This window comes from Parasteatoda tepidariorum, chromosome X1 (assembly GCF_043381705.1).
Source record: "Parasteatoda tepidariorum isolate YZ-2023 chromosome X1, CAS_Ptep_4.0, whole genome shotgun sequence".
NCBI classification, from domain to species: domain Eukaryota; kingdom Metazoa; phylum Arthropoda; class Arachnida; order Araneae; family Theridiidae; genus Parasteatoda; species Parasteatoda tepidariorum.
This window is the reverse complement of record NC_092214.1, coordinates 33,038,299-33,063,614: the sequence shown is the minus strand read 5'-3', so window position 1 is coordinate 33,063,614 and position 25,316 is coordinate 33,038,299. Positions and strand designations below refer to the sequence as shown.

The window sequence follows — 25,316 nt, the reverse complement described above, 5'->3', positions numbered from 1 at the left end:
TAGTACTTAGAATTTGAATTTGTTTGATTTTATATTAATAAATAAATTTGTATTCAGCCCATATTTTGATAAATACAAATGACCTTTTTCCTCAAAATAATAAGTCACATTTTTAAATTGCGCAGAGAAGCGCTTTTGGAGAAAAAGTCACTATATATGTAAGCATTGAAACGCTTTAGTATATTGTGCTGTTATATTTAATGGAAATTTACAGAAACTTTTAAAGTGCCTATCTGGAAATAATAATTGGATATACATACTTTCTCCTTGAAAAAAGTGTGGCTTATCGTTTAATTTTCCCAAAGCTTACGATTGTAAGATTGCTTTCTTTTATATATTTTACATTAATTTAGTTTTTGATAGTTTACTAACAATTCGCCTGAGCATTCAAATTTTTACAATTTTTTTTACTTTTTCTATCTAATTTATGTAAATTAACAAATAAATGAAGAAAAGCATTTTAGACAAAGAAAAAAAAATTTTAATTAATTTTATAGCTAAATTCACGTCATCTAATGTTAACAAATAAAATATTACTTAAAAATAGCGACTTCTACATTAATGGGTTCATGTATATGTATCTAAACACTTCTATATTAATACATTTTTTAATATTTTTCAAGAATCACATAATAACAACAGAAGTGTTTAAATCATGCGATTTCTCATATTTATAAACGACATTTAAAGCTTTTTGAGGTTTGAGGAACAGACAATAATTAACAAACGGAAAACAGTGTTTTTGAACCCTCTATGCTAAAAAATGTAGCAATAAATTTGTAACTTGTAACAATCATTTTGGTTATTATATGCTATAATTGCACAAAATTTCGTAAACCTAGCTAAAGTATTTGTAGAGCTTTAGACATTTTTATAAAAAAAAATTGCTTTATATATTTTTGCAATAACTTTCAAAATATTCAATAAAATTAAACAAAAATTTTGGAGCAAAAAAAATTAATTATAAAATTACTGCGCAAGATATGAGCAAGTAAAGTAGTTCTTTTATGTAGAATTTAGTAGTTTTTTAAAGTAGATGTTTTGCGCATGAGCGGGAGAAATCTGAAATTTTTTTGAATATATNTATATATATATATATATATATACAGTAAAGAAAAGAGAAATTCACTAAGAAATATTAAGAATTATTCTTGGTTTTGCTGATAAATGTATGGTTTACTGGTTGCCCCCTTATTATTCAGCAAAACTAGTAGCAAAAACGCACACGTATCTATAGTTTCATTAATGAAGTCTGCATGTCTGTAGGCCAAGCAAGGTGTACATTTTTTTTAAAAAATAAACTTATTTCATATGTAGGCAAGGCGAACTTGTAAGGCAATGACCTAACAAGGTCATGGTCTATCTTACTCATTTGCGGTCGATATTGAGTGTAAAGAGGCCTACTGGGAATTGCGTGGAATTCTTGATCCTACATTAGTAAACCTAAGGCAATAGGCGCGCAGTTGGATAACTGAATTCTTGTCACATAACAAGCTGCATGTGAATGAAAGAGTTAAATACAAAGGTTAGATAACACATTAAGTATTTTTATAATTATTCTTTTTATAAGAAAAGGAAAATAAATTAGGATTATAAATATAATGGATATAAAAAATGCTTGCAAATTACTATTTCATTTATGTATAGTGCGAAAAATTAAAAAAGGAAAACACTAATAACTTTTGATCTAGAGATCGGATTTTGCCGAACGAGATGAATATTGATGTTTAATTATTCTGCGGGGCTGACGATATTTTAAAATACGAAATCAAATACAAAAGTTTACTTTCTCTAATTATACTTTATATTGAGTGGGTTTAAATTCTTGACCCTCATAATAAGGGATTGGCTACACATTGGAAAATATGGTGTCAAAAGAATCAGAAGAGTGTTAGAAACTTAGGGCTTCTTAATGTTAATGTTACTTTTCGCAATGAAAACTAAAAAAGTCGCATTTTATAAATTTTAATCTCTAAAAATTTCTTGTATGATTTCGTTCAAATTTTGGATTTATTTATTTCAATTTAAGAGAGGGGCTAGTTTGGATATTTTTTTTGCAAATTTATCAAAAAAACTAATTAATTAAAATTTTGAACTCTTGAAGTATTTTTGTTTAACAACAATTTGAATGCTAAATGTAGATTTAAAAAGTTGTTTAAGTATTTTATAATTATTTTTAAAAAAGGTTGTTTTTGTCCGTACTGGCGGGTTAGTGTGAACAAACTATAGGCCTAGTGTGGACAATCTTGATAATTTGTTAAGTAGTCAACTATTACAACTTAGAAAGCTATATCTAAAGCTAAATTAATTTCCATCTAAATCTTACAGGAGGATAAATTTTGACATTCATTAATTGAAATACTAAAATGTAATAGAGTATTTCAATATACTAAAGACATCTTGAAAGCAAATCAATACATTTGAAAACCATTTTTAATTTGCTACATATTTAATTTGATAAATATTTTGAAATTATTTTTTATCGCATCAAAAAAATAGAATTGTCAATTTTACAACTGTATTGTTATGGAATCCTTGTGGTTTTAGCAGTCACTAGAAATGGAAGTTTGGTAACAATCTTTTCTTGATATTTGAGAAACACATTTTTTTTCTGAAAAAAAAGGAAGATTCATGATTAAAAAAGCTATATCCTTCTTCATACATCATAAACTCCAACTTCCACTTTATCAACATAATGTATGTACAACACTGTTTTTTATTTAAAAAAATAAATTTAACTTGCAGGAAGTCGTTAACTCCTTTTGAGTCAGTCTTGTCAAGAAGTTTCAATTTATTTTAATCAATCAGATATCACTGAGAATTAAAAAACCTAAAGTTGATAACTTATAAATGAAAGTAATCGGCTTAAAGCATGTTTTCACTAGCCCCACCAACACGTGTCTACATTAGCCCCTCGAAAACTTATGTTTGTTTATGCGTCATACTGAGTAATTGAAAAATATATAGAGCAAAAGTTAATATTAAAATAGGTAAAAAACCATATCATCTGTAACATATTATCACCTTCAGTTGAAATTCTGAAAATGAAATATGTTAATATAAGAGTTAATATAAGATATGCTAATACAATTTTAAAGTTACTTTCGCACCGTAAAAACCTTTTTTACAAATTTCTACTAAATTGTTCACCGTGTGATTACACAACTGTACATTCAAGTGTCCATCAATGCTTCCAATTTACGATATCTCACAGAAGAGATTTGAATTATAAATGAAAAAATTATTCAAGATGTCTACACTGGCCCACTTCTCCCAACATTGTTAAAAATCATGAAAAAATTTAAGTACCTCATAATTTAAAAAATGTTGTACTACAATTAAAATAAGAAAATATTGAACAGTTAAAAAGACTTTTTGTTACGTGGAATTCTCTTTTGATAAATAAGTTTTATAATTGTGTATGAAGGCCGGGATAGCCTGTTTGGCAGGGCGCTAGACTCATGTCTGTGAGAATGCGAGTTTGAATCCAGCCGGCCGAAGACTACCAGTGTAGTAAATGGTGATTGGTGCACGCTAATTCTGTCGGGTCACTAAGTTCTCATAGCAAATCAATACTTCTGGGGGTACTGAATTAGACATTGATCGTCAAAATTAGGTTATTCTCGGTCAAAATTACGATCTGTGGACAAACGAATGGATGTATGAATGGGTCCCCCCTATAAACGGGTACGACGTATGGGTGTGGCAGAAGTCAAATTCTTGGCTATAGATGGCGCCACTGGAAGACAAGAACATTCGCACCCCCTCTGCCTTAATGGGTGACGACAACAACAATTGTGTATGGAAATTATTTAAATATTTTAAATAGTTTTAGATACATAGTCAGGTATACGAAGAGGAAATTTAACATTACGTGGCTCAAACTTTCGACCGCTTTCTTGCCTAAACTATTGGGACCATATTTTCCATATTACATTTTTCTTTCATATTTTGACAATCAGGAATCTTTTTCCGTTTAAAAAAGGCATGTTTTTTGCAGATAAAGTACGTTTTGCGTTTGATTTCATAATTTAAAACGTCATAAAACAAATGTTTCTTATCGAAACACTATGGAAAATAAAAATCTCGAAAAATTACGGTTAAAAGTAATGGCACTAAGAGTATCCTAACTTTTTACAATAAAATCTATTTTTTATTATATTTTTTTATTGTTATTCATATTTTTCATTATTCTTTACATTTTTATTTAGTCTAAAGGAAATTACAAGAATAAAATAGAAACTTAGCAGTTAAATTCAACTAAATATGCTGTAAACTTAAAAAATAATTGGTTTATATTTTACTTATATTCTGTAGAATTTTTTTACATAATGTTTATTTAAATTTACTCTTTCCGTTTTTTTTTTATAAATAGTTAAGTTGATTGAAAGCTAATCATTTTTCTAATAAACGATGATAATCAAAAACTAGAAGACTTAGTTTTCTTTGTGGAAAAATTTAGTTTCTTTTTTTATTTGTGGAAAATGATAAACGTTACTTTTTACACCTACAATTATAATTCTTTATTTTTTTAACCACTTACAATAAAATAAAATTTGGATACAAAGAAAGAAACGAGTGATTTTATCACCGATGAAATGGATGTTATTTATTTATACGCCAGTTTCAATCATTTTTTCTTTAAAAGATCATTTTTTAAATATTGTCTTAGATAAAAATAAAGACTGTTTTATTTATTACGTAATATTTAATTTATTTATGCTATTTACTTAAAATTTATTATCTTGTTTAGTTTTTTTAAATAACTGTTGCTTTCTGCAGTAAAAATAACTGATTATTAACTGTTACTGGGATTTAAGGTTTATGCTATTTCGTGCAAACGAAGCTTCCTTGTGGAAAAATTCTATATCAATTTATTCACTCACAAATACTTCTGTATAACTTCTTTGTCAATTTCTGAAAAGAATCGAATACAAATAAATAGATGATGTTATAGCTTATTTTAGGACTATTTTTTTCATTTATTTGAATATAATATTTAATTTATGTTTTCTTTAAAAGATTGCTCATTCATTAAAAACTGGAAAGGCAGAAATTAAAGACAATGCAGTAAACAATGAATATTGAATGAAAATAACTACTGAAAATTACTTGAAAATGAAATGTTATTTTTAAATAAGGGATATTAAATAAAAATAAAGACTATGTATTAGATAGTAAAAATTAAAAGTGCTACTCTACATTAAATAATGAAGAACTATACATTAAATAATGAACGCAGAATTAAAATAAAGACTATACATTAAATAAACACATAATGCAAATAAAGACTATGCATTAAATAAAATGTAATAACATAATTATATACGCGTTGGAGCGTGTTAATGCCTTCAAATGCATCGAAGAATTCATTAACAAGTGCACCTGTCAAGATAATAAGCCTCCGGGATGCTTTCCTCTCGCGCCTCCGCTCCGTATCCCACGTGGTTTAACCTCAAGAATCTTCTGTTTATTTCCGCTATAAGAGCATGGAGAAAGAGTGGGCAAGTGACGTCTCATTACGTCATAATAAGAATCCACCTCTTATGCCCTTTACTACTCAACACTAAACTAACCGGAACTTGGTCTTGGGTTCACATTTGTTCATACTCGCCTTCTCTGAAGTTAAATTAAAATACAGACACCACTTTCCATGTTTTATGCGATTAGAGTTATTCCAGATACAGCGCGATGAAGTTGTTATCAAGTTTATGCCTGTTTGTTGTTTACATCTTATTAAAAAAATCTGAAGGAAAGATCGTGTATCTTAATGGTACAGAAGTATATAATGGTCGGCCGAAAGCTGGAAATATTACGATCCCCTCTCAGAGATGGATTAGTGTTTTTAATCCAAGGAATATAAGTAATCATTCTGGCCTTGATTCAAAGCCTGTGTCGCTCACAGTTCATAGAAAAAATGACGAGGAAAAAGTAGAAGAAAACAAAAAAGTAGAAGAAATTAAGAAAGATGAAGAAATTAAAAATAATGAAGGAGAACAGACATCGAATACAAATTTGACAACAAGTAAGTAAATCATTTATATCGACTTTATTACGCAAAATATCTTAATACTTTTAATAATAATTCATAAACCATGCATTAACAAGCTAACAATTAACTAATAGTAAAATTTAGCAAAGTGTTTCTTATTAATATAGACTCATATATGCTTATTCTTAAATTATTTTTAAAAAAATAGAGAGAGAAATTCACTACACGCAGAAATAAGATCGGAAAAATTATGCACATTTATATAATTCTCTCTCAAAATTAAATTTGAAATAGGTTTCTCAGGTGAAAAAATCAATAGTTGGACAATGTTAAGAAAATAGTATGATTTTAATAAAACTATCATTGTTAACTTAATAGCAACATTTTTATGTCAAAGACTTATCTCTGAAAAAATATTTAGAAAACTTAGCCTCGAAATCGCATATTGAGTATTAAATTGTTTTGATATTCCAAATATATGAAATATTGTTTGTTGTTAAAATATAGACTAAAGCTTGCAGTTGCCAATTTCTGTATATCATCGAATACAGTTACGTGAATTAAAAGAAGAGCAATAAAAACAAAATGATATTTTTTTACTACTTAAATTGGTAAAATGTTATGTCATTAAAGAACTAAAATATTGTGGTAGTATAGTAAAGCAGAAAAAAACTATAACTTTCAATAATTCGTTATTTACGGTGTATTCTAAAAAATTCAATAAATGAGAAAGCTGCATTCTTTAACACAAATTATTGATTAATATTCTCGTTAAACATTTCTTTCTCACGTTCTCGCTTCATTTTTCTGACGAAACATTTTCATTTTAATAAAAATTATGGGTTAATCTTTTCGATCTCATCATGTGTGGGGGAAACAGCTACTTTCCATTGTAAAAGATATCCAACATTCCTTGGGAATGCTTTTTTTTTCAATATTGCATCAAAGTAATTAATAAATAAAAGGGAAATCTATTAGTTCTTCTTAGTTATTTTAGAAGTTATTTTTTTAACTATGATAAACTTTTACTATAAAAATTCACTAAACTATCTAGAATATGATATTATGCAACATACATAGGCCTAAAATGGGTAATGCGTTATGATTAACTTGTAAAACTTTTATCAAATAATTTATTAAGTACTCGTCGTATAGATTAGGAATTTAAAATAAAAGAAATTTTTTTTCAGCTTTCAAATCCTTATTTCACTTAGTTTCTTAAATGTTTATTGTGATGTTTTTTAGAAAAAAAATCAAACTACTTCCACCCCAATTGTGAGCCGTTGGCTCCATAAGAATTAAAAAAATTGGAATTTTTCTTTTCCTTCTTTCTTTCTTGTATCAATGATTATCTCCATCTAACACGAAATGCGGAGGTTCTAAAACCGCACAAGAACGACTGAACTATTTGTTTACAAAGTATCGTTGAAAAACAACGTGATAAGTTCAAATAAAACAATTGAAATACCTGCAGCTGTTTCGATACTATAAACAAATATCAACATCATCATAGCCATTTCGCCATATGAGAGGAAATGAAAAACTGAGTGGAAGAAAGATCTAAGTGACATTTTTAGAAAAAAATAAATCGTTTGGAAGGAAAAAAAAATTTTTTTTTTTTACATATTTAAATTTGCAACGTTTATTTGCTTTGCTAAGTTCTTAATTCCAAAGATCTACACCGTGGGTAACCACAACGTGGGTAATTCGAATGAATTCGTGGTAAAACACTCATTAAAAATTCTCTCCGATAAGAGTTATGGTCGAACTGATGTTCCCCAAAAGTTTATGGTATTACCTCTTCACAAAAGCTAAAACCATTGAGGCTGGGCAAAGCAACAAAAGTGAGTAACGTATGAACTTATAAGTTAATTTACTTAAATTCACAAATATGTCCCCGAAATCATTCATCCTATTAGTTCTCCAAGATTCATTCGATATTCAAACCAAAGTTATCGTGCTCGCAGAAAAAAAAATTCTGATAAAATTACCCAACTGCCTAGACATAACATGCCTAGCAAACCAAACCATACCATAACTCTGGTAATAAAACCAAAATGTACGGTCTATAAACCAATCATTTAGTAATTTTTCAGTTCATACGGTAACGGTTTTATGGAATTTCTACTTTTCAAAATTATAGTTCGTATTACCCCACATTTAGTAACAAATACAAAACTTAAAAGTAAATTTAACCAAATAAACGGTTTCTATGTCATACTTTAAGGCATTATGACAAAATTAAAAAAATTTACCACATTTACCAAATTTTATCACATTTTGTAAAACCATATTTTATTGTTTATTTCACCAAAATCATTACAAAAGCGCTCCGGTAGAAATTATCGAATGCCCATCATAGAGGCAGAATTACGGTAACTTTATTCATATTCTGGTTGTTTTGACCATACTTTTTTTTCTCAGAGTGTAGAAAACTGAGTACTGGTTAATTTTCTAGTATAACTTAGGGTTTAGCTCGAATTATTCCAAAATATCTTTTCACCTTCTGTATGCTTATCAAATACTTTTTACTGTATTGAAACAGCGATATGTCTTTAAAATATTTTCGTTGTCGCTGTTCAATCCAACACAAAAATTATTCTTTTTCCTGAATGTAAATCTTATTGTAAAATATAATATAATAAATATAATTTATAGTATCTTATTGCAAAATACAATAAATATAATATTACATCATATTGTAAAATAAACTAAATAATGTAATATAATATTGTAAAATATACTAAATATAATATAATATAATCTTATGGTAAAATATAAATTTTAAGTAAATATGTTACGTAAGATATAATTATTCGATTGACTTTTTTTGCAATTGCCAAGCATATATGCTGCGTTTTCAAGATCAAGATTATATGGTTTAGGGTCATACTTGATGACAGTCGACAGCACCTGTTTCCTAGCCTTAATCGGCCTTAATTTTATATCTTTTCATTTTATGGACATTTTGGCATATAATACAATTAAATTGAGGAATTACATGTCCTATACTGGAACAAAAAAAAGGTTGAAAATTGTTTGTGTTTCAAATTTAAATAAATATCATGTAGTAAATTATATATGTATAAAGGGGTACATTAACGAATCGAAAACATTTTATTAACTATCTATTTTCATACTTCTTCTTGCTTCAGATAAAAAAAAAAACTGCTCGTCATATTATTTATTTTATTATAATCTCATGAAATATTTATCATTTGTGAATAAATGAGACAGTTTCATTAAAAATAGAAAAGAATCAGAATACAGATTTTTACATTAACTTAATTTTTATAACGGACTAAATGTTATTTTTCATGCGTCCTAATCTTTATATTTGTGCAAAAACTTTAATGTAATCACTGTAAAACAAATATACTACAAATTTATGTTTAAAAATATGATTCCATGACCGTTGTACTTTAAATTCTTCATAATATAGAATTAGATTTTATGAATGAACTGCAGACCTTAGAATACTCGCATAATAATTTTCGCATACCATCAAACATGTATTTAAGTTTTGAATATATTAACTGTTAAGCATACAATTGTTAACGTATTAAAAAGTTAAAACGAGCCAATTTGCAAAATGCATTATTATTTTATAGTACAAAAATAAAATGATGATCATAGCTTGGAATGGTTCAATTTTTGGCAAAACTACACAAATAATTAATAATTAAAAAAATATCTATNAATCAATAGTTGGACAATGTTAAAAATTTTTTATTATTTTAATAAAGCTATCATTGTTAACTTAATAGCAAACTTTTTTTGAAAAAAAATCATATCTGAAAACATATTTAAATAGACTTGAAATTGAATATTGAGTATTAAATTGTTTGATATTACAAATAAGTGAAATATTGTTTGTTAAAATATAGACCAAAGCTTGTAGTTGCCACCTTCTGTATATCATCGAATACAGTTACTTGAATTAGAAGAAGAGCAATAAAAACAAAATGATAATTTTTTTACTACTTAAATTTCTAAAATGTTACGTCATTAAAGAACTAAAACAGTATGGTAGTATATTAAAGCAGAGAAAAATTATAACTTTCAATAATTTGTTATTTACAGTATATTCTAAAAAATTCAATAAGTGAGAAAGCTATATTCTTCAACACAAATTATTGGTTAATATTCTCGTCAAACGTTTCTTTCTCACATTCTCGTTTCATTTTTCTGACAAAACATTTTCATTTTAATAAAATTATGTGTTAATCTTTTCGATCTCATCATATATCGAGGAAACAGCTAATTTCCATTGTTAATAATATCCAACATTCCTTGGGAATGCTTTTTTTCCAATATTGCATCAAAGTAATTATTTAATAAAATGGAAATCTATTCGTTTTTCTTCGTTGTTTTAGAAGTTATTTTTTAATCATGACAAACTTTTACTATAACAATTCACTAAACTATCTAAAATATGATATTATGCAACGTACATTGAAGGAAAATGGGTAATGCGTTACAACTAACGTGTAAAGTTTTTATCAAATATTTTATTAAGTACTCGTCATATAGATCAGGAATTTAAATAAAAAGAAAAATTTTTTCAACTGTTAAATCCTTATTTCACTTAGTTTCATAAATGTTTATTGCGATGTTTTTTGGAAAAAAATAAAACTACTTCCATCCCAATTGTGAGCCGTTGGCTCTATAAGGATTAAAAAAATAGAAATTTCCCTTGCTTTCTTTCGTTCCTTCTTTCTTGTATCAATGATTATCTCCATCTAACACGAAATGAAGAGATTCCAAAAGCGCGCCGGAACAACTGAACTATTTGCTTACAAAGTATAGTAGAAAAACAAAGTAATAAGTTCAAATAAAACAGTTGAAATGCCTGCAGCTGTTTCGACAAATACAGAACTTAAAAGTAAATTTAACCAAATAAACGGTTTTTACGTCATACTTTATGATATCATAATAAAATTACAAAATTTTATCACATTTCCTAAATTTTATCACATTTCGTGAAACCATATTTTATTGTTTATTTCACCAAAATCATTACAAAAGCGCTCAGGTAAAAATTATCGAATGCCCATCATAGAGGCAGAATTACGGTAACTTTATTCATAATCTGGTTGTTTTGACCATACTTTTTTTTTCTCAGACTGTAAAAAACTGTGTACTGGCTGATTTTCTAGTATAACTTAGGGTTTAGCTCGAATGATTCCAAAATATCTTTTCACCTTCTGTATGCTTATCAAATACTTTTTACAGTATTGAAACAGCGATATGTCTTTAAAATATTTTCGTTGTCGCTGTTCCATCCAACACAGAAATTATTCTTTTTCCTGAATGTAAATCTTATTGTAAAATATAATGTAATAAATATAATTTATAGTATCTTATTGTAAAATACAATAAAAATAATATAATATAATATTGTAAAATATACTAAATATAATGTAATATAATATTGTAAAATATACTAAATATAATATAATACAATCTTATGGTAAAATATAAATTTTAAGTAAATATGTTAAATAAGATATAATTACTCGATTGACTTTTTTTACAAATGCCAAGCATATATGCTGAGTTCTTAAGATCAAGATTATATGGTTTAGAGTCATACTTGATTACAGTCGACAGCACCTGTTTCCTAGCCTTAATCGGCCTTAATTTTATCTCTTTTCATTTTATGCACATTTTGGCATATAATACAATTAAATTGAGGGATTATATGTCATATACTGGAACAAAAAAAAGGTTAAAAATTGTTTTTGCTTCAAATTTAAATAAATATCATGTAGTAAATTATATATGTATAAAGGGGTACATTAACGATTCGAAAACATTTTATTAACTATCTATTTTCATACTTCTTCTTGCTTTAGAGAAAAAAAGCTGCTTTCCATATTATTTATTTTATAAAATATTTATCATTTGTGAACAAATAAGACAGTTTCATTAAGAATAGAAAAAAATCAGAACACAGATTTTTCACATAAACTTAATTTTTATAACGGAGTAAACGTTATTTTTCATACGTCCTAATCTTTACATTTGTGTAAAAACTTAAATTTAATCATTGTTAAACAAATATACTACAAATGCATGTATAAAAATATGATTACATGACCAATGGGCTTTAAATTCTTCATAATATAGAACTAGGTTTCATGAATGAATTGCAGTCTGCAGAATGCTCGCATAAAAATTTTCGCATACCATCAAACATGTCTTTAAGTTTTAAATATACAAATTGTTAAGCATATATTTGTTAACGTATTAAAAAGTTAAAACGAACCAATTTCTAAAATTTATTATTATTTTATAATACAAAAATAAAATGATGATCATAGTTTGGAATGGTTCAATTTGTGGCAAAACTACACAAATGATTAAGAATTAAAAAAATATTTATACTCTGTAAAAATTCTCGGGTCTAAATACGGAAAAGCACTCTGCACTCTGAGTGCCAATGCTAGACTCTGACTAGTGCTAGCACTCTGAGTGCCAATACTTTTTACAGTAAAATCCATTTTGTACTATAAAACTTTACGAAACAAAATATCTAATATACCGCAATTTTTACAGAAATATTTACTGTAAAATATCTGGATACTGTAAAAAATGGATTTTACGGTAAAATGAATTTTACTGATGTACTTTTCACTGTTATTTGNTTACGGATGCTGCCCATAATTCTGGTTAATAAAACCAAAATATGCGATATTTAAACCATTCTGTTGACAATTTTTCCATTGATATGGTAACAATAAACCAGAAATTTTAGCTTTGAAAATTATAGTTCTTTTTACCCCATATTTAGTAAAAAATCAAAAACTGAAAAGTAAATTTAATCGAATAAATGGCTTTTATTCCATGCTCTAAGGTATCATGATAAAATTACCAAATTTTACAATACTTATCAAATTTTATCACACGTTATAAACAGTATTTTATGCTAATTTCGTCAAAATCATTTCCAAAGCTCTTTGGTAAAAATAACCGAGCTTTTTGGTGTTCCCATAGAGCCAGAAACACGGTACATTTTATCATATTCTGGTAATTATGACCATATTTTTTTCCCTTGTATACTAAATGGAAATATTAAGTAAAACTCATCTGTTAACAATCCCTCTGTTATATCAAGTAAGAAAGAAATCTCAGATAGAAAATAGTATCAATAGGCTTGATTTAATCGTCTTTTTCAAAACAAACATTCATTAGCTGCAGTGACCTAATAAGATACAAAAACCGATTTGAGGGTCAGATGTAAGATTAAAAAACCTGTACCCATTACTTGGTGAAAAAAGTGTGGGAAGCACAGTAAGGTATGGATTATTAATAATAATTCCCACGTTAATGTGTAGCATCCGGAAGGGTATTCTTTTCATTGTTTCTTTATAAGTTAATTACAAAACTAATAGTTTATAAAAAGAAAGAAAAAGAAATACTATTTTTGATTTGTAAGAGGAATTTATTTTTGATTTGTTCTTTTGTATTGAAGAGTAAGTGACATTGTTTTCAGCAAGCCTAAAAGTTTTTATTGCCTTTAAAAGAATCCTAGACGCCTTTTTTTTCCTTTTTCTGTCTTTTTTCTTTTTAATTTTTTTTAAATGCGAGTATTTTTTTTTATTATTTTTTGCTCTTATGCCATTTAATAGTCGGACAAAAATTATTCTCACATCTTCCATGGAACATTTTTTTTTAAAAAAAATTACACTTAATAAACCTAAATAAACTGATGTTTCTAATTTTTGATGTACCATAAAATATTATATTTAGCTTTAACAAATTCTGAGTCATTCTGAAAAAAAAACTATTAATACTTTAATTTGTTACAGCTGTTTTCTTTGCAGAAGTTTAATTTGTGTACAGCAATTTTTGTTACAAAAGTTTAATTTGTGTACAGCAATTTTTGTTACAAAAGTTTAATTTGTTGTTGATGAAATAGTATTTTTAAAAAGTGAATAATAGAGTATTTAGACCAAAGTATTAGGCTTTAGCATGCAGAACAATGTAAGCAAACGATTGTTACGTCATTAAAATTTTAAGCAGAAGGAATTAAATTTGCTAATGGTGGATAAAATAGAAATTCAGAAATTGATAATTTTATTTAAATAAAAAATCTAACCGTTGTACACTAATTAAAATTTCTCTCCATATCACACTATAATTACAAATTTCATTAAATAAATGATTGACAGAAAAATAAATTTAAAACTACAGAGCGACATCATCAAAACATGTATGAGGGAAACTGTAAACTTTGTGCTGCGAGGATGAAAGCAAAAAATTGCGTGGCTAAAGCGCGAATAAAGTACAGAAATGATATAATATAGTTACGGTTCTAATTACCATTTAATGAAAGTGCATTGTCATTTAATGAGTGTACAAAAATTATTGACACATGTTTTTTTAAAAAAAATCACATTTACAAATCTTAATAAGTTGATATTTCTCATTTTTGATACATCATAAAATATTGTATTTTAGTTTAGGAAAATTCATACATATTTTGAATAAAACTACTCCTACTTTATTTGTTTACAGCAGTTTTCGTTACTGAAGTTTAATTTTTTTACAGCAGATTTTATTACAAAAGATTAATTGTTTAATTTGTTGTTGATTAAAACGTATTTTTTTAAAAATGGAAAAATACAGTATCTAGAACACAGTAGCAGGTTTTAGCATGCAGAACAATGTAAGCAAACGAATGCTGCGCCATTAAAAATGTATGCAGAAAGAATTAAATTTAAATTTGTTAATGAAGGATAAAATATAAATTCAGAAATTTATTTAAATAAAAAGATCGAATTATCTTGTACACTATTTAAAATTTCTCTCCAGATGACACTATAATTATAAATTACTTTACAATAATAAGTGAATGAAAAATTAATTTAAGGCTACAGAGCAGCATCAAAAACATCTAAAAAGAGAATAAGGTATACTTTGTGCGACGGCAATGAAAGCAAAAAACTAGGTGAATAAAGCACTGAAGTAGACATAGTACAGTTTGGATTCTATAAACAAGAACTTTCTTTAAAGTTATCATTGAGGAAGACGCATCAGACACATTCTTGTTTATGGAACCAAAACTGTAGTATGTCAATTTCTGATCTTTATTTGTGCTTTATTCACGTTTTGTGCTTTAATCAGAAACATCATTTACGATTTCATGCGATTTTGTTCCTCTTGTAGTGACACCTGGTGGGAAATTTTCAATGGTTCAAAGTACAGATTTCATTTCACCATATCGATCAAATCGCGATACATTTGGGTCCTACATTTTCTCGTGTTGCAGGGGATACAACAGTGCTGTCCAGTTTACGAGGAATATGGAGCGATCTTAGTCCAATGTTAACAGTATTATCTACAATTCTTGGAATATTCTTTATGTTCGTCATTATGGAATCACCATTATCACCACTTCCTGTGCCACCACTTCCTCATTCACCAGTTGGTCCTTATCCACCCACAAATATGTATCCATATGGAATTCCTCCTCCGAGAAACCATTATGGTATGGGATATGTCGGCCCATCGGCAGCTCATGCTAGTTATAGAATACCAAGACAAATGAGATCATTTATGAATAAAACTGAAAACAATGAATTTCTTCGAATGGAAAATCAACGTTATTTGAAAGAGCGAAGCATCAATGGGTGGCCAGATTTATTGAAAGAAGGTTTTGACTCATTGATCAGTGAATTTAAGTGAGTAAATTTTCTTTTTTTGTTTTAGAAAATCGAACACTTTCATTTTTGTTTTGTTTTTGTTTTGTGCTAGAAGATTATATTGTTGCTTTTAAAAGTTAATTATCAATAACTTTTGAGATGCTTTAAATGGGAACATTGTCTTAAGTCCTTGATCAAAAAGATGCTTGAAGTGTCCCACAGTTCTTTAACTTCAGTCCATTCATTAATGTATCAATTTTTTCTTAACTAAAAAAATTAAAAAAGTAAAAAAGCGCAAACGAAATATTATTTTAAACATGATTTAGCATAAACAGCAACACTTTATCTTAAATGTTCCCTTTATCAATATCTGATACACTTATTTGTATCACGGATACACTTATTCACCTAACATCGTGTATTTTTTACAAATCATGCCGCTATAAAAACTTTGATTTAAAAATGTTTGTTTAAGAACAACGAGCAAAAAGATATTTTTAACATTTTGATGAGGGTGGATCAAATATAAATGAGGCTTTTTAATAACTAAATACTACTTACAAAAAATACAAAAATTTATTTTTCTACATAATTTCTGCGAACTTCTACACATTGTTTCCAACTTTCTCTAAAAATTCTTAAAAATAATTTACATTTATTGTTCGTTCTTCCTGGTGGAAATCAACGCACATCTTGTGAGTCTTAGAAAACATTTGCGATCATCTTACCTGCAGATAACCAAGAATTTGCTTTGTATGAAGCAGATACTTCTTTGTAAGTCATTCCATACCAAAACTATTTGTTTCAGGGATATAGTGCCGCACCCACTATTTATCTCCTTCTGTTTCATCGTGACTCAATAATCTTTGACAAACGTCTTTTCTTGCATCCTTTTGATTTGTGTTCCAAATTCTAGTTACCATTCATGCTTAGATTATTCGATATTTCAACTCCCCATAAATTATGTTTTGCTCACTTTCATAACCCGTCTCTGTTATGGCGCTAATTTCTCGAAATTTAATTCGTCGGTCATTATGAATAAAGTCACAAACATGGTCAATTTTCTGTGTCGTAAGACTCGTTCTTGGTCGACGAAAAAGATAAATTTTCAAGTTCTTCACGGCCTTGTTTAAATAAATTGTGTAGTTTGCATACTTGAGACTTCTACAGGGTATCATTGCCAGACTGATCATGCAATTTGAGCAAACTTTAATTAGCATGCGTTATGCAAGTGCATTAGGAGCGTTACGCTCACTCATGATTCAAGCTACTAAAAAAAAAAAAAAAAAAAAAAAAAAAAAAAAAAAAAAAAAAAAAAAAAAAGAGAGAGAAAAACTCTCAACAAACTAAACACTGGGAAACAAACTCTAGAAAGTTCTATTGTTGCCATGACAACGAGAATAAAAATCGTCTGCTGCTTTTAGATTTGATCCACCTACGTAAAATCAACGTTTAGATAGAGAAATAAAGAGAAACAGTTTGTTTCAAAAGCAACGGAGAAGTAAATATAGCATACAACAACTAGATTTCGCACTCTTTTAATGAAAAAAAATTAGAAAAATTACAAAAATGGTGTTAAGAAATTAATGAATCGTTATGCGATTTTACAGTTTCTAACAATGAGATTTAGAAGCTGAATTTTTTAGAAACTGAATCTTTTAGAAATCGAGTTTTTTTGGAAATTGAATCGTATAGAAACTAAATCTTTCAGAAATTAAAAANCAAATGCATTAGAAGCGTTACGCTCACTCATGATTCAAGCTACTCAAAAAAAAAAAAAGAGAAAAAAAAACTCTCAACAAACTAAACACTGGGAAACAAACTCTAGATAAAGTTCTATTGTTGCCATGACAACGAGAATAAAAATCGTCTGCTGCTTTTATAAAAGTTTCTTTTAGATTTGATCCACCTACGTAAAATCAACGTTTAGATAGAGAAATAAAGAGAAACAGTTTGTTTCAAAAGCAACGGAGAAGTAAATATAGCATACAACAACTAGATTTCGCACTCTTTTAATGAAAAAAAAAAATTTGAAAAATTACAAAAATGGTGTTAAGAAATTAATGAATCTTTATATGATTTTACAGTTTCTAACAATGAGATTAAATACAAGAGTAATCTTTAAAACCAAAATTTTTAGAAGCTGAATTTTTTAGAAACTGAATCTTTTAGATATCGAGTTATTTTGGAAATTGAATCGGAAAAATACTAAATCTTTCAGAAATTAAAAAGTTCATTTCAGAAGCACCACTGCTTGAGAAAAATTACTTAGCTTTAGAGCATTCTGTTATTAAATACATATCTGATTGAAATAATCATGCTAATAGTCTTATAGCACACACTATTTCTAAATTGCTTTAGAATCAAAAGAAATCATTTTCAATCAATAATTTCGGCACACTAATGAAGTTGAAGATATATTGTCACATTTCTTTAATTAGGTACTTTCAAGGGAAAATCAACATTCCAAAAATATCTTTACCAGTTACTAACTTTGCTGAGGTGCAGAGAATACTATTCTCATTCATTTAAAAATGTTTCCAAATATTGATTACCAAGAGTTATCAATATTTTTACATATTTTTCTAACTTGAAATTCTTCTCAATTCTGTAATTTTACTGAGCCAGAACTTTATCTTTCTTTCCAATTAATTATTCTAAAAATAATAATAATAACATTGTAGATTTTATTGATTATTTAAAATGGTTGTTTGTTCTTTTATGATTTTCAATGTCTACTTATTTTAAAATCTGTAAATTATAACAACAGTTTTATAAAATGCAAATAAAAACATTTCTGTATAATTTGAATTTTTTTTCAAATAATATGTAAAGAAAAAAGCATTGAACCAAAAGTTTAGTCAACCAGTATCGTATTTCTTGCTAGATTGTGTCCATGATTGTAAGATGTAAAAAAATAAGATTAAGATAGTTTATTAGATTTAATTTCGTATACATAAATAACAGTGTATAGTGGACATCAGGGTTCAAAAAACTCACAATTTGCTTATACTCTGTCGAGCATACAAAAAAATATACATGCCCGAAAGAAATTCTTAGGTGCCCGAACATCCTTTTAAATTGCATATTAATAAAAACATACGAATGTACTTATTATTCATTTGCTGAACAAAAATCACATTAAAAACATATCTACATCAGCACTTTCATTTTAAGCATAATCGTAAGTATTAAGCGTTATTATCAAAGAAGTATTAAACAATACTTAAAAGAAGGAATTTAGTACGAGTAAGCGTTGCTAGAGTAAATGCAGAGCACTACTGTTATCAAAGACATAATATTATCAAAATAATTGAGTTCTATTAACAAATGCATGCCTTTCAACATATTAATTTAAAACGATGATGTTTAAGACACGTTGTTTTGAATTTTTTTTCCATATTAACTGTTTTCCTACAACAGTGATTGGAGTATGCTTTTTTTTATATAAAAAAAAAAAGCAAGTATAAGAGATTTAAAACAAACAATAATCTAACCCTGGGTTAATTTGTGAACTACTTATTCACATAATAAAATTCTTAATTATCTGTATTTAAATTTGGTTAAGTTTGAGTTTTATTAAATATATTTGAATTTTTTTTCCGTCTTACCCTTAGATGCCGGTTATTCCCTCAATCTGGAATTTTAGTGATTAGAGGCGCTAAATTGATATTTTACTGTATTTCTGACTTAATATAGCCCTGATTCATCCCAAATTCAAGTAGCGGAAAAAGTATATACCTGAATATATACTAATGAACGACAATAGAAATTGAATATATTGATAAAGGACAATGTATATTGAATGACAATAAACACGCAGTTCATACTAAAATTACTTACTTTTAATTAATCTACTTCTTGTTAAAAAAAAAATGTAGAATTTCAACCTTATTGTTTTTAACAACTTCGGTGAAGAAAATAAATATAAATTTAAAGTTTATCTGAAAAAGTTTCTACTTAAACAGATACCTTTTGGTCTCAAATGTTTCTTATCAAGTTCAGTAGCGGATAAAGAAATAAAGAAACGCTTCCCCAGGCTCGCACGCTCCGAGAGTATACGTACGTGCAAGCCGGGATTTTTCCCTTTAACCTTGATTTCATTTAAAAATTCACATATAATCATTACTCCAATTAAATTTGCTAAAAATCACAATTGATTATTATTGATAATTTCTGATTATACTGTAATAAAAATTTCAAGATATTTGAAAGCACAATTGCGAAACTGACCCAGAACATACAAAATACTACCTAGCAAACCCCAAACTGCAAACAAGTCTACACCCACATGAACCAATAAGCATTCTATCCTTTTCTCCCTCCATTGATTTGGAATTGAAAAATCATATTTAAAATCAAACCTATGAGTGACATTGTTTGAAATTATAACAACCACCATCTAACGTTGTTTAAAAATTTAAATAAACGTTCCAAATAGAAATCACGTCCACGTGATTATGGGATGCAGGAGTCGAAAAGGTTCGTCGCATCTATGATACCGTGAGCTGTGAAAGAAGAATCACGTATATACACCATGGTCCTGACATAACGGTCCTGAACAACATAAAAAGAAAACGTTTTAAGAGATAAATTCAGAGGTAGTTGGGAAAATCTTGACTCTGTTTTGAAAAACGTGTTATAAGAAAGGTGGTTATTCAACAAAGTAATGTTGTTTTCCGGTACCGAATGCTTTTATTATAAGTTTAGAAATTCCTAAATAATGACAGTCTTTTATTTCCAAAATTAAATACTTTTTATAGTTATCATATTTTCAAATAACACACTAAAATAAATTTTTTTTTTCCAAAAACAAAATTTAAAATTTTTTAATGAAATTAAATCAGAATTGTTTTGATGTATTATGATTGTTATATAAAAACTGATTATAATATTTCTCTATTTACAGGAAGCTTACGTCTGATGAAGAATTTTTGAAAAATATGTACCAAATATTCGATTCTTCTTTGCATCCAAAATAATTACAATTATTCAATTGTAAAAAACTCGATGTCGTTGTTGTTTTTAATGAGACAGGGTTGGAAAAATCTTATTTGGTGAAGGTGGAAATTTGGAGACACATATTTTTCAACATTGAAACTTATGATTAGTTAATTGATTTATGAAGAAATATTTAAAATTTTATTTGACTTGCCATTGAATCATTAATCGAAAATTACTTCTACTGTAAAAATAGATATTTGTGAAGTATCTAGACGGGACTCTTTTTATGGGAAGATTCTAGACGGGACTCTTTTTAAGAGAAACGGATACTGTCTATGTCCATAAGACAGAACTAGCAAAATAGAACAATAGTGGAATATTTTTTTAACAAGTACACAGTTAAAAATTTCTAGGTAAAAATGGTTAAATAGCAATTTATTTCATTGTTATTTTACTATATTCAACCAAAACAGTCAAGTAACCATAAAAAAGCTGATTTTCAAACAGTGAAGTGAGAGAAAAAACGTTTATTGATTGTTTTTACCTAATACGGTTTAGCAACCAGAATTCTATCCGCGTCAACTAGGTCCACCTCATGAAGCTATTTTGTTCCATTTAAGCCGGATACATACTGCAGCTGAGAGGGCTAATTGGTCAATCTCATGACACAGGGATTCGAATCCCAGTGAGGATAGTACAATATTTCTTCCATTCCTTCAATACATGAAAAATTTCTAGCGTCTTGCATTCTTAAATCAGTGATCTTAGCCTATTTGAATATTAAACCAACATTCAAGCATAAATGGCGCAGAACCCACAGAGTTCCAATGTCCACACACTTAAGTTTTATTTTTATGGTTTGTAAATTACGCTAGTTATGTTTACAAAACCGTACAGTTTTGCATTCACGGTTTTTCAACTATACCAGTTGTAAACGATTTCAAAACTATAAAGGTAAAGAAATGTTCCTAACCATAATCTTTATGATTAATCGGTTGGACAGGCTGCTACCGGTTATTTTACTGAAATTTCAGAATGACAATTCCGCCAGGGAATCAGTTCAAAAATAATTAATTAACGATATAAATGTAATCATAAATATGTCATAACAGATATGAAATTGGAAATATTAGTGCAATATACTTGTCGTTACATTTGGGGAACTGTGAAAAATCTTTGTACAAATATTCAGTAGTATTTTTCCTCAAATTTTTCTACTCAAGTTTGGGTGAAACTTCCTGGCATACAATCTATTTTTTATTCATTATTATCAATGTGTGTGAGTCTGTGTCTATTTATTGACAAAAATAATTTTTATGTTTTGCATCTTCGTATCTTTGTGTTACAACTTTTTCTATAACATAATTGTATTATTTATTTAATCTTTTAGTCAAATAAATGTCATTTTAAATAAGTTTCCTTGCAATTTTTTAAATTTATTTTTAATTATGAAGTGTATTGCTTCCTGTGTAAAAATTTTACACCTCTTTGAAACAGTGAATTGCTATAAAATAACGTGATATTGTTTAATAAGCATTTGCCAAAAAAAAAAGATAAATCCAAAATTTAAAAAAAAATTTAATACATATTCCTTATCTGAATATTCTTTGCAAAATTATACATATTTAAATAGTTTCTCTTAAAAAATAGAAAAACAGTAAACTCCAAAAAATTAAACAAAATCTATTTTTTATATACTTAATTGCAAACATTTTTCCATTGCGTTGACTGTGCTAGAACAAACTTTAATTTATTTTTATAAATGAAATACAAATTAATTTTATTGCACTTTTGATGCCATTTAAATTGTTGCTAATAATTTTTTGAGTTTAAAATTTCAAACAGCTCATAATGAACCATTGAAAGCATTGTACTAAAAAGGCGAGAAAACATATTTTTTAATTTGTCAATAAATCATTAAAACGTATTTAAATACAAACTATTTTTTTTTCGTTAACCAATTATCCGATGTAAATGAATGCAAATTCCTTAGAAACGAATTTTTATTCAAAAAATAATTAATTTCAGAATAAACTTAAACATGTGTACTGAAAAAATATTTAATCCCTTGGAGATAAAATAATCTTTAATAATTAACTTAATTTGTTTACAAATTCTTGACTTACTTGAAATAGTAGTGTTCGCTCAAAGTTCACATTTTTCGAATTCCGAAATTCAAAGCGATGCAGAAGGTATTTTTGTGCTTGATTTTTTATATTTTGATTTTTAAAAAAAACTATTACCTAACACGTCATTTCACAGTTCTTTTAGTACCAAATTTTTTAAAAAATTGTCTCCCGTCTTAACTTGTTTTCAAAGCTAAACAAAAACAAGGCATTTTTTCTCTCTATTTATTTTTTATTTTTTCATGACTCACTGACTTAATGAACTATGATCCGTTAAATGTATATAACAGCTAAAATTAACTCCATTAACTAAATAATTCATGCTAATGTTTTAACAAAAATATTTTAGGCTTTTTATATATATATGTAATAACAATTTTGATTAAATATAATTATAACAAGATTTATTGTGATAAAAATGAATGTGGATGTTAAAGTTATCTTCTAATGTTTAATTTGAATATGAAAAAATGTATTATCTCAGATTTGATAATGGTTTAGTACACGTAAGAAGTAAGTATATAGTATATTTTATTTCGCTGTACTATAATCTAATGCAATGCTTCTACAACCTAAAAAATAGTTAATAGCAAAATATTTAAATGTTGGGTAGTAATTATTTAAATTTTATTAAAATTTACTGCATGTGTTTACGTATTTATCATTGATAGAAATTAATTTCTACCCAAAAGTTTCTATGCAAAACAATTACCTATTTTATGTCAACGACATTCTTTAACTGCTGAATATTTTAATATAAAATTATTACAATACAGTTACAAAAATAAATTAAAGCCTTAATCATTAACTTATGTTTTTAGGCTATTCTTCGAAAACTGTCACGTAACTGCTGTTTAGTCATGTTTCTTAGGTTTATGTTTTATCCATTTGTTGCCTATATCATCTAAATGATGCAACTTTCGCAATCTTTCAATATGAAGCTAAAATTTTTTAACAGTGAAAAACATTTGTGATTAAATTTTTGAGGATTTCAGTTACTCTAACGTAGCATTATTTGAAAATATGCAAAAATTGAGAATTGATTCTAACAATCTATTCTCAATTTTTGAATTCATTGATTTTTACAATTTGTTAATTCATTGATTTTAACAACTTTCATCAATTTAAAGTATGAAAATCTCGGCAAGTTGGATATTTTTTTGAAAGGATAAATGAAAATTTTAAATATGTATGCTGCGAAAAAATACGCTAATTAATTAGTGCAGACGATATCTTAAGTTACGAAATCAGAAGAAAAACGTACTTTCTATGAATAAACATACCTTTCCTTCTTTATTTGAAACCCAAAATATAAGGAGTAGCCGCAATCTAGGAAATATGGTCTCAATAGTTCGATCAGGAGAGCGGTCAAAAGTTTGGAATTCTTAATGTTAATTTTACTTTTTACGTTTTTCACCATATTTCGAGGCCTTTTTAAGTGGATAGAAAAAATTTTGCATACAATTAGTAAATTCGTTTATACAAAGATAATTCTATGCAAAAATAACTTTTAGTAAATATTTATTATTTTATTTAATAATAGAAGAAAAATAATTGTAAGGTACACAATTTTTTACATCATTGTAAAGAATGTAATTTTACAATGCTAAATACAAAATTTGAGCGAAATCCGTTTAATAGTTCTTGAAAAAAATCAAATTTTAATAAAGTCTTATTTTAATATTTGGTTTAAAAGGCTTATCACAAGATAATAGAAACAAAGTCACGCTACTTTTTATGAACTTATAATTCATGTATGTGTAGTGGTGGGATCAAAATAACTTTGTACCACTGAATTTTGAATTTTTTTCCCCACTAAGAAAAAATTGCCCAAAAGGGTGGATCAAGTTGGCATATCTGAAATCTCTTCACATCCCCCCATATTTATGCATTGAAACATACCAGAAAATCAGATACCAAGGCAAGATTCGTTGTACGTGAAATATATCGCTCTTTTCTTAGAAAGTTCCATGTTTAACGTAAAAAACTTAAAGCATCTGAAAAAGAAGCAGAGAGCTAACCCTACTAACCAATCAAAATTCCAACACAAGAAGTTTATTAAAAATACTGTCCTTAAACTAGGATCAGCAAGGGCACTTGGCTTATTTTATCTTCAGCGAATAATGTCTGGACTTCATATTTTGGCGCTATTGGCGGGCATTTATCTTATGATATTCGTCGTTGAGCCCGTTGCAGTACCACAACATTTACTGTCTCAGCATTATTATGGTCTACCTTGGAGTGCAGAAAGGAGCGATATTATCAAAGCTAAAATGCCTTCAATACTTCAAGAAATTCCTGACAATACCCTTTTTCAAGAAACTGAAGCACAAAGAAAAGACAGCCCTTACCAGGTAATATTGAACTTTTTATCTAACATGCTTATTTATGCACTGCAAAAAAAATAAAAATAAAAATCCGGATCAAATTTTACCGCCAGTTCGGCAGTAAAATCTATTTGTACCGTACAATATTGTACTGTTATTTTTGCAGTAATATTTATTTAATTGGAGTGATTCAGTGACTTTGTGGTAATCATTATTGTATAAATTACAGTATATCAGATTTTTTGTTCTCTACATTTTCAGGTAAAAATTGATTTAA

The 25,316-nt window shown here is 27.5% G+C and overlaps 2 protein-coding genes across 4 annotated transcripts in view; one reads left to right on the top strand and one right to left on the bottom strand.

Moving 5' to 3' along the window:
- LOC107445928 (uncharacterized) overlaps positions 1–25,316 on the bottom strand; it is a 258,022-nt gene that overhangs the window by 74,317 nt on the left and 158,389 nt on the right. The gene's annotated exons all lie outside the window — the stretch shown is intronic.
- LOC107445925 (uncharacterized) overlaps positions 5,482–25,316 on the top strand; it is a 32,178-nt gene continuing 12,343 nt past the window's right edge. The window contains exons 1-3 of one of the 2 annotated variants that reach the window (XM_016060432.3): positions 5,482–6,025; positions 15,270–15,681; positions 20,552–22,001. In XM_016060432.3, the coding sequence (XP_015915918.1) occupies positions 5,692–6,025; positions 15,270–15,681; positions 20,552–20,624 (819 nt within the window). In that variant the 5' untranslated portion in view covers positions 5,482–5,691 and the 3' untranslated portion in view covers positions 20,625–22,001. Of the gene's footprint in view, positions 6,026–15,269; positions 15,682–20,551; positions 22,002–24,794; positions 25,067–25,316 lie in introns of those variants that run through there. The other variant, XM_016060431.3, reaches the window with a different exon arrangement.